This window comes from Coccinella septempunctata, chromosome 4 (assembly GCF_907165205.1).
Source record: "Coccinella septempunctata chromosome 4, icCocSept1.1, whole genome shotgun sequence".
In the NCBI taxonomy this organism is placed as follows: domain Eukaryota; kingdom Metazoa; phylum Arthropoda; class Insecta; order Coleoptera; family Coccinellidae; genus Coccinella; species Coccinella septempunctata.
In genome coordinates this window covers 5,486,547-5,498,178 of record NC_058192.1, presented here as the reverse complement: position 1 = coordinate 5,498,178, position 11,632 = coordinate 5,486,547, and the positions used below count along the sequence as shown (strand labels likewise).

The following is an 11,632-nucleotide window of genomic DNA, read 5'->3' as shown; positions in this document are numbered from 1 at the left end:
TCAAATGCTTCCCTTCTTATTTCTCATGCCACTTTTGGGCTATGAGTGCGCTATTGTTGAAAACCCTTTTCGTATGTTCAGAACTCTAAGAAGAATGTTTCATTTTACACTAAAGCTTCTTGACTTGAGTTGTGATTATTAATAATTATTAATAAGTAAAATCTGAAATTGACAATACTTCCATAAGACGATACACAATCCTGCGTATGTCTTGCAATTGAAAATCTTGCATAGTCGTTGGCTACCATAGGGCAGGCAAGCAGGCAAAGCGTTTCGTAGACCTGGTGTGTGCTAAAGTTCTCTTGCCCTACAGCAACTCATAATTTTGACATTTGATTAGATGAGTGCCCAAGAAGATATAGAAAGGAGGTGTCATTCAGCTCAAAGTCGATTGGAAGGGCGACTGGTAAGGTCAAGCTCACTGACAGACTTCTGTTCGTTAGCAGTGGCGTAGCAATGTAGACAATGGGTAAAAATAGTTTTGTAGTATATACTGTCTTCCTAAGAACTCAGCAAGCAATCAAAGGATCATCATCAATCAATAGAACGAATATGCGTCTCAGTTCCGTTCTTAGGAAGGCTGTATAAACCCACTATAAGACGGAGATTAGCCCCATTGCCAGATAGCCTTCTCGCCTTCTTTATTTTAAAGAAGGCTGCAAGTTGAAGGCCATTAATAAAAGGATCGGGTTGAGTATGTTTGACGATTTGATGATGACGGCTGTGGAAAACTCTTATTATGGTAGACGTTTGACCATTTGGAGGATGTTTGATTATCACATGGTCGATCAATTAGTTGTCGTCATCTGCCACGGTTGTATGAGCTTACCGCTTACCATTCATACCTTATTGCACGCCCAGTAGCAATAAGCGTAGGAAACTCCGCTTGCAACACCAAAATACATTACAGCCTCCTCAGGAAGTACTTGGAATAGCTTAGCGCTTGGGAGTGATGGTGGTCTCAAAATTAAAATACGAGGCTATTAAACTCATGTTGCAGTAATTTTCAACTATAAAGATAAACGTTTTCATTGAGCGCCGTCCAAATTTAAAGTCATCAATCCGTTTTTCATTCTGAAATCCATCGATTCCGCTATATTTCTTCCAATATTCAAATTGATTAGAGCAATGAAAACATGCACAATCGATCGAGGTTGTTGATCGACAGAGGTGTTAAAGGTAAAGCGTCCTGATCGATGCATTAATTATGTAGGTGGGCCATCGGCAACAGGCAAATCTAGACGGTAAGAAGCCGTTACGTTAGCGCTCATGCAGGAGACTAGTTTTCATTTTCCTTTATTCCACGCTTAGTTATTTAAGTTGGCTGGGAGAGCGAGCGCGCAAAAGCAATTCAATTTCAACACGTTCGGAAGTCGAGTTCAGTCGGTTTCTGACAGTTTCCGATTCACCTGTTGTAATTCGAATAAGTTTTCCATTAGTTTGAAAGTCGCTCATTTTCACCGACAATTGTTGTTTTGTTCGTAGGTGAAGTGTTATTTAGTAGTAATCTGTGATTTTTCATTCACGTTGTGGAAAAAATCTGTGGAAATCAAGATTTTTCCCTGCGAGCTATATCATGGAGAATGAAAATGGGTTCCGGAACAAATATCCCAATCATAATAACGACAGTAAATGGCAGTCCTTCCAGAAAACCTTATACGATTCAAGCAAAAACGAATTTTTAGGGAGAACTCCCAAAAGTTGGGGTAAGTTCATAAGTTTATCAATTGCATCCAAGTATCTTCCGTAGTGACCATTCTTTCAGAATTCACTGAGGAAAATTCTTTGTTTTTGTGATTCTATATTGTATAATTTCCTACAACCGATTTGAAAAACTCAAAAAATAAACATAACCTTCAAAATTGTTGTCATTGTTCGCATTTTTACCGAATGCGAAATGTGAATTTGATTGATTGAACCATTTTATGTTGAGTTATTGCACGTTCCCTTTATTCGGAATTTACATTTTATATTCTAAATATAACTACCGAATAATTTTGAGCCCGAAATAGATTGCGGTTTGGGAGTAGAGTATCAATGAATCATTGAATATGAATACCCAAGCGCGGTTTTTAATTTTCTCGAAAGTAAAAACATTTCTGAGTTTCCGCATAACATTCAACACTAAAACGCGAAAAACATTCAACTTCATGTAAAATGAAATAAGCAAAAGTTAAAAATTGAATCTATAGTACAGGTATACATCTCGTAGAGTTCTCAACGAAAAACTTCGATATTTGGAATAAATTTTCCTGTTGCGAGAGTTACAGCTATATGGCCCATGCGTATTGAGAAATTATTGTTTTTTATTCGCAGGATAATAATTATTCAACAATAGTTTTAGATGCCTCTGTGGCCCTAATAATTCGACAGGAGAGTCGAATTATGGTCTTACAATATCATATTTGACATTTTTTTATGTTTGTGTGATTTTTTTTTTGCTATCGACTCATAATGAAACTCTCTATTGGGGCTCAAAGCATTAAATGACGAAGTTCAATTTGTTATTTTGACTCTTGGTATTTGAAAATTGAGGGATTTACCCAGCATCGAAAAAATTATTAGGAACAAATTTAAATTAGAATTCCGAAATGAAAACCAAAACATTCCCTATCTGATCAGTCAACGTTATCAAATTCTTAATTCGCACTCGATAATCTGTTCCCCTATCGTATTTCCTATGATACCATTACACTTTCACTGGCCCGGATGCTATTTCGTGGGAACATTATGCTCATTACGTAATATCTGATGGGTACGTCAATGACATCCACGTACAAAAGTCCTTTTGGGCGATAATCATGTTTAGATGAATGCAAAATACTGAAAAAAAATCGAAACCTACGTTTTCCAGAAATACGATAATCGATAATCATAGAATTATAATGAAAGTTTTGTTTTTCATTATTACCGAATATTATAGAGTAGTTTCTACTAATCTGTGATTATTACCTAGTCTATGATTCATCTTCTGTGATTTTCGAAAATCCTGGAAAGGTGCGTTGATCTGTTCTTATTCATTTTACCAAATCGTAAACTGGGTGAATTTTAGGGATGGATGATAGTAATGTAATGTAATGAAACAAAGATCCTGAAGAATTGTTATTTCTAGAGCGCTCTAGTCAAGAAATAATTAAAGTTTGTAGCTTTGCATCCATCAGTATCAGAATTACCAAAGAAATATATGAATTTCAACAGAATATGTCTAGTTCCTTAAATTGGAAAACTGATTCAAGAAACCAGAACTCCTGCCACGTGTAAGTGAATGTTGATATTTGTCATTATCGTATTCACGTCATGCACACAAGAAAACCGCAGAAAACCAACTTCGTTGATTTGACATGTGATATGTAAATTCACTTTGAAATTATCACATGGATATAATTCATTATCTTGGGAAAACTATTTGAGATCAGGGTTCACTTGCATTCATTAATAAAATAACACTCTCACTTGCCATTTTTCCAAACTCTTTGAGCAAATACTTCTATCTATGCCTTGTCTAGTCGTATATAGAGACATTGAACACACTATTTCCTCGAACTGCAATGCATGGAGCAGAAAGAATTGCACTTCTTTTGAAGATGAATATAAATAAGTAACGAATATAAACATACTCTCCTCAAATAAGATATGGATGAAAGAAAATCTTGAATACCTACCCGAAAAAATTCATATCATGTTAGTTGTTATTTTTTCAAAAGAGTCAAAAGAGAAATTCTAAATAAATAATATGAAGTGAGTGTACAAGTTAGAAACTTGGTGTTTATCGAATTCACTAGGAAATTGTTTCTTCCCACAAAAAATAAATATTTCGCTATCTCAATAAATAGGTACCTAATGAATCAGGTCAATAATCTTTTATTTGTGTAGCGATGCACATTTTCTAATGATTAGGATCATGAGTTACGTGAATATTTCGAGATAAGCAACATTGTAAAATCATAATGGTACACCGATACTGAACACGATTGTCACAATTTTTTCTTCACGTGGTAAACAGAAGAAATTCATAATTATTTCTCATGCATTCATCATGTTTTTGATAAATTATTTTTATGTTGGGTTCTGCAACCTTGATATGGTATCAATGATTATTGTTTCATTGAATGATTGTAAAGTTATTCGTATACAATTATTATACACGTGTAATTGATAACTTCAGAAGTTGATCAATCGGTTGGATGAAGATAACATAGTAACTTAAGTTAATGAGTAGAAAAGTTAAAAGAAGAGATAGTCAACAGTTTACATAATAAACTGCCTGATCCATTTCCATTTCTGGTGGTATTCTAGATATTATTCCATTATTCGAAAACCGCTGATGCAAAGAATTTCAGATCCAAAAACTGGAGCAAAAACTGTACACCCAAAGCTACAGTTTGCTTTCTTCAAATGTGCTATACGACCATTTTCCCCTAAACTTGTACTCTGTTGAAAATCAAGTCAAAATTAGGAATTTTTTGGGTCCTTTATTTTTTCCACTAGTGCCCTTTCTTCCAGAGCATTTTTCAACGAATACCAATAATTGAAATATCGGTCGATCAATTTGATAACGAAGAAGGAAATCTAATGACATAATTTTTATTCACACACGTATTAATGATACGATACGTGAATAATTGATTGTTTCCTGTGTTCTGGAAAACCCGTAATGCAATACCATAACTCAAGGCAATATTGAGCCAGAGTTCGTCTGAACTTATTCCCTAACGACGATAACGAACAGTTCCAGTAGGGATGAAGATATGGATTCGGTTCTTGCTGGTTTGAATCGGTTAGAATTCGATCGAAATGACGTGAGGGTTGGTTTTCGACTCTCCTCCAACGTGTGACAACAAGGGGTGGCTAGCTCGATAATCATAGGTTGTAAAGCTGCCCGAAGAAAAATGAATATCTCAACTAAATTACAAGATGCTGGAAATAAAGAATAACCTGTGTACATGGAATGTACACTGTGAAAAGCGTCTAACATAACAGCACAATTTCCTCACTGTTATTAGATACTCGTGTGTTCCCTCTCGTTAAATGTTATCGATGTTTGAGTTGATGAGGAGAACAAGCTATGTGTTGTTCCTAATTAGGATGTTTCAGATAAAACGATACATATCGTTTCCAAAAGTGAACAACGGTTAGATGTTCGTGTGGTCCGATCTATAACGAGATTGAAACGGCGTGTAAATCAAATTATATCGATTCGACCACAAACCGGCACTTATATTAATCTCGTTAACGTGACTACGGCAGACAAAGCTCGTGAAATGAAAATGATGTTTTGTAATTGAGTTACATTAACTGGACACCGAGTTTGATGTCTTGCTATTAGTTTTTATTTCTCATTCTTGCCTTATTATGCCTGGAATAATTGAGGAGTAAAGTGCTAATCAGAAAAATATCGCTTTGCTACGGCTATGAAGATTGGCTTAGGTACTCAACTATTTTTTATTTCAAAATTCAGTAAAGAAGCTAAGAACGGTTGATGGAATTTCGAGATTTATTACTAGAAGAGCTGCTCTTTCAGATCAAATTTGGATTTGCGATGATTTTCCTGGGAGATACACGTGTCGAAACTTTCAGTTAAAACTTCCTCAAGATTGAACGGTTATGCCGAGATGGATGAAATTCTCAGATTTATTACTAGAAGAGTCGCTCTTTCAGAATATGTATCATGTTCAGATCTACGATAATTTTCCTGGAAGATAACTCATTCTAAAGATGACCTTCGAAAAATTCCCAAAAAAGGTCAGTTAAAAGTTTGTCAAGACGTCAAGGTTGCACAGAGCTCTATGAAATTTCGAGATTTATCACTAGAAGAGTTGCTCTTTGAGATCTCGAGAGAAATATTTTTTCGAATATCGAAAAATGATCTTATTTGTCCCTTCAAATAAGAATAAGTTTCAAACATTGAGCCTATATTACAATTATAAAGAAAGATATACCTATTTTATATCAATAAACATCTTACAGAATTTCAAATATAATACTATTGCCCCCCCAAAATCACTCCTGGAACCGCCACTGCTCAAAAATTGAAGTAGATATTCGAATGAAATATGTATATGGATAGTTTGCCTATGCGGTAGTGAATCCTTAGTTTATCATTATTTAGGTGTACATTTACTTGAAACACCGTGACAAAGTGTGTTGGACACGAATATGTAAGTGGAGGAAAAATTGGGGACTACTCTGGAAAATGAGCAAATAATTCCAGGTGTTCGCATTAGTGTCATAAATCATTCAGTCTCTTTCTTTTCATTTTTATGTAGTTTTAATAATATGGATCCCCTTCGCAACCAAAAGGTGCTTCTGATTTTCATTTTCATCTAGTTAGGAACTCGTGAAATATTCATATTCAAAGAATCCAACCTCCCTTCATCTTTGAATTGCTAAAAAATAAGGAATTTCGGAATATTTTTTTAGGTCAAGTGTTAAAGCAGCTCTGCTTTTTCGTCACTTTTAATGTTGAATATTCATCAGATATTGTTATTCTTGTTGCAGGCGTATTCCTTGAAAACGAATGAACAGAATTGAATAATCGTTTTTTTTTTTAATTCAGAAGCCCATTCTGCTCTTATCATTTATCCCATGACGCACGCACCCTATTCGAATTTCAAAGTTTCAGTTGGTTTATGAGGAGGTGAAATGTCCTAATAGATCCGCCTCTGGAGAACAGAATTGATTTGTATGAGCGACTATAGCCTATAATATGTCATACTGATAATTACATACGCAACTGGGAAATCATCTCACAAAGATTTTGTTATCAAGTTCACCTTTTGTCTGAATTCCAGGTCAGCTGTTGGTCTTCTACGTAATATTTTACGCCATATTAGCAGCCCTTTTCGCGATCTGTATGCAAGGTCTGATGGCGACCATCGATGATGTCGAGCCAAAATGGACACAGGCCGATAGTTTGATAGGAGTTAATCCAGGTTTGGGCTTCAGACCCTTGCCGGCGAAAACGGAAGACGGTGCCTTGATTTGGTACAGCGACCAGAATGCAACGACTGGTCAGAGGTGGATAGATCTACTCGACAAGTTCCTGGAACGTAAGTGATGCTTGAATTGGCTTTTCGAAAATCAAAATATAGAACCCACCCATCACCATGTTCCTAATATAGAAGAAACTTTTATGAAATCGTATCTACAGGAGCCCCATCATTTTCCAGGTCCCAGGGTTGAAGACAGATCTGATTTGGGTCACTTTAGGTCAGGTCCATCGCGTTCTATCGACAGTAGTTTAACAGATAAGTAGGAAAGGGCCCCATATTAATAAAATGTGAAATTTATAATGAGAAAAACGAGAAAAAAAAAAAACGATAGGGGAATGAAATTGCATCGATGATTCCTCAACCCTCAGTTGATTTGAGGGTTTAACGTGAGCTCCCGTCGCGTTCCTCTATTTAGGTCATCATAGGCGAAGAATAGTCTCACGTCTATTTCAATTACATACATGAAAATCAACTCGGTGTTTCTGAGTCCTCACAAGCTTTTATCATTAAAAAGGGCGCAAAACCCCCTGTTGAATATTTCGTATGAGGAACTAACGTTTGTCACGAAACCTAGATATTAGAATGCTCTCCCCGACTGATTACTCAGGCAAACTGGCCTTTATAGGTCATTTCTGGGGTGTGATAGAGGCAACGAACTGAGTACTGATTATTGTCTTTTCGATATCTTCGAAACAGCCGATTGTTTCGCAGCTTCGTTGGAAGCATTAATCATCAGTTATTTCAGTATCAGAACAAATGTTGTCATTCCTTTTCTATAGGCTCCATTCAGATAATTCCATTCATATCGTTGTCACTATTCAGTCAGCGAAAATACACGTTGATTGTAAAGAAAGTTTTCGAAGTGTAGACTATAACGTTCATGTATAGTTAACCGAGCAGGTCTACGCAAACTTTGGTCGAGTTTTAGTATATGAGGTGTGGGGAAGCAATCAAAGTTTATTGGTCCCTTTCACAGAATTAGTTCTCAATACGCTTTTTAGTGTTCTGTTCTCTCCTCCCCCTTTCTCTTCTCATCTGCATTTCCTCACGCTTTTTTTCAGCTTTGTCGAGAATACAAATTTTCCCCATTCGGCTGGGACACCCTCTGTATCAATAAAATCATATTTTCAGCATATGAAGCAGATACGACTGGAAAAAATATGGTTCCCTGCGATTACGACATGAAACCGGATAAGAGCAGCGTGTGTATAGTGAATACCACCTTATTTAGTCATTGTGCAGCCGATAAGGGATACGGATACGGAACAGGATCGCCATGCGTGTTTTTGAAACTGAATAGGGTGAGTCCTTTAGAATTCGTATGGAGATTCGCAGGTGGGATAAATGGAGATGGACCTCATTCAGCGCAAATTGAACTATTCAGATGTCTTGTACTGGAAATTAGAAGGGACAGCTGCATTGGTACCTACAAAACATTTTTATTCGTACAGCACTTCATGAATACGTCAACTACAAAGATGATCATTTGGAAAATTTGATACCATAATGATGAAGAATTTCTTTTTTATTTAAACTTCCGAGCCAAAAATGTTCGTCGATAAAAGAACCGAAATATCATTATGCGATCAGTACAGGAAGCAGTAATTGACATAGGGGACGACAATTATCTTGTTTTGATCTTATGATGGTTGGTTTTTTTTTCTGTCTACAACCATCAATTACACTTGATTGATTTCATTTCCTTTCCAATTTCCTTACGAAGTGAATCTATTTGCGGATGTTATCGTATCGATTGGTGTTTATATTTCAATTTACTTTTACAAGCAGGGGGCATCTTTTATTAATATACACATGAGGTTAGAAACACTGTAGTTTTTGCCCAGGAAACTATTGTGACATTAATGCTAAGATTGCTAAGGAAGGTTCAGATAAAATATTTCACTTTGCAAAACTAGTGAAGTATATTTTGAATACTTTTTTTCAGATTTGGGGTTGGGAACCAGATTATTATAAAGAACCTATAGCAGGAATGCCATTAGAACTTGAAACTGCCATAAATGGGGTAAGGTTATGATTCAAATCTATTATTTAAATATTCGACATATGCATGAATCGAATCGTTCAGCCATTCCTATAAAAAAATTATTTCTTGCTAACATGTTTACATAAGAATACACTTCAAGTGAGCCAGTTAGGACCATAAAGTAAACTAACGGGTGTTTTCTGTGGTTAGGACGACAGCCAGCAAACCGTTGACTCGATAGACAGTAATGTTCACACTATCCAGTTTTGACGAATCGTGATTAACGACTATTCAGTTCAAACGTGGTGAAAGATCCAACGCCACTTGACTGAAGAAGAACCTAGTGCAATCTGACATCTGACTTGCGCAGAGCTTCGTGAATATTCTTAGACCACTTGACTTCAAATAAACGATTCGTTATAAATATAAAGGATGATACGGCAAAAAGACGAACCATCGTCGTTTGAACGGATTGTAACTGTTTCAAAGATTAAAGTAATAAATGCATCATTTAATCAGTCCGCGGTTTCTGTTGAAGTTGGCTTTTGTTAATGTCGATCTAGTTCTCGGGACCAAAAAGTATAAACATTGATTTCGGGTGTGATTGTACTGATGTGAGCTTGAAACCATCGTAGTGGATTAAATCATTTTGATTTTTTTTGAGATGTTCTAGATTCGGCTTTTGATTAGCTCGCTGGATCAGACAACGATTCTTCGAAATTACAGTAACAGCTAGTGTAATTACCAATTTGTAAATTGTCCTACTCCAATTCCTCTTCAATTCATTGCAATTAACAGATGAGATTTAACGAAGATATTAAAAGAATTGTTCATTGAAGGTGAAAGAGCATAACAGTGAACAAATATTGAAATAAAATCGGAGAATTGTTGTTGCCTTACGAATTTCTTCGGTTCTTATTCCTTCAGACTCCGATAGAAAAACGGGAGAACATCTGGATCAGCTGCGAGGGGGAGGGCCCCGCCGATAAGGAAAACATCAAACAGTTCGAGTACTTTCCCCATCAAGGTTTTCCTGGATACTTTTATCCATTTCGTAATGTCAAGAATTATCTCAGCCCTCTGATCGCCGTCAGGGTCGTCAATCCTACACGTGAGTATTTGAATTATTAGGATGATATATATACACTACTCAAAAATTCAAGTGGATATTCGAGAGAAAAGATTGATTTTAACTACAACTTTCCAACCCAAAGAGATAGAGGAAAATGAATGCCGTTATTGCGGTTACTTTTTCTCCGGAAATTGATAATCGCATCAACTGCATTTCCTGCATCTTCTTATGAACAGATAAAACTTAATGTTAGCTCAGCAAGAAAACCTCTTGAATCAAAAATTTTCTTATTTTTTTCAGCGAACGTTGTAGTGAACATCGAATGCAGAGCATGGGCGAAAAATATAGAATACGTTAGCGGCAACCTAAACAGGGAAGGTTCGGTACACTTTGAAATAATGGTGGATTCGAAGGCGAATTTCAACGACACAAAAACTGAAAATTGAAAAGGGTAAAAATGAAATTTTTATTTAATTCATTTATTTATTTTCATTTCAATTCACGAGAAAGCCGTTCATTTCAGCCATTTTCAGCTTAGGAGTTGTGAATTTGTTGTTGTCTTTTTTGTTTAGAATAGTTGAAGTGTATTGAGATAACCGTGGGTTTTTTTTTTAAAATCCGAAAAGACAAAATTTATTTACTACTTGTATGTACTTAATATGCTTTAATTTTATTTATTTTCTGAGTCGATCTCAACCTTAACATTGTTTCGTGAGTGTATTATTATCGTTAAATGTTTTTTTATACGTTATACAGAGTATCCACGAGTCATACATGCTTATTAGATGCTTTTCATGTACATATGTTATTTAAAATATATGATGTTATGGATATTATTCTGGATATGTTCAATTTGCTACTGTGACTAAAAATCTACTGTATGAAGGAATTGATTAATTGTGTAGACTGTAGTACGTTAAATATTCAAAATTGAGGAGTGTGCCTCGAGGTTCATAAATTTGAGTTTTCGCTTTGTTTTTATCTTTGGAAAGACCACACTTATATTTCTGTTGAAAAGTTCACTTCTATTTGAGTAAATGTATAATGAACTTGAAGCTGTTATTATAACATCGAAAGTGACCTTAAATAGTTATTTTTGCAAGTATTAGATTCAATTTAAATGAACTTTCGATATTAAATTTGTGAAATGAGGTATTTATGTCGATGTGAGATAATCAATTCACTGAATATTGTTGTAAGGTGGAATATATTATGAAAATAAAATGTACAAATTTCTTCGATGAACACCACTGTTCATCCTGCAATGGAGTCGCCATTCTTTCAATATGCTTCTAGAGGTTTCAGAATATTTTCTACCACAGGAATTGATGGGAAATGGAAATGAAGAAACCAATTAAAGTAGTGGAATTGTAATTTTTATTTATGGAATAATATCAATTATGAGGGTTAACAATGACAGAAATTTTCGGTTAATGCGTTTGCTAAGGAGATAAATTTGTGTTAATTTCTGGTGCAAATTCCGCGAATCGTGATCAGAATTCGAGATTTTGGATTAATGATATGAGCGTTGGTATTTTCTCATGAGATTCCATATTTAGCAAAAAATCAATTCGAATAATGTAC

At 35.4% G+C, this 11,632-nt stretch overlaps 1 protein-coding gene across 1 annotated transcript; it reads left to right on the top strand.

Annotated features, from left to right (window-relative positions):
- The first annotated feature begins 1,313 nt into the window (after nt 1-1,313).
- Nucleotides 1,314-11,315, top strand: LOC123311860 (sodium/potassium-transporting ATPase subunit beta-1-like). Its single transcript, XM_044895963.1, has 6 exons — nt 1,314-1,706; nt 6,792-7,049; nt 8,124-8,293; nt 8,938-9,015; nt 9,904-10,087; nt 10,349-11,315. Exons 1-6 carry the CDS (start codon nt 1,577-1,579, stop codon nt 10,492-10,494), a joined length of 966 nt encoding a protein of 321 aa, XP_044751898.1. The 5' UTR covers nt 1,314-1,576; the 3' UTR covers nt 10,495-11,315.
- The last annotated feature ends 317 nt before the right edge of the window (nt 11,316-11,632 follow it).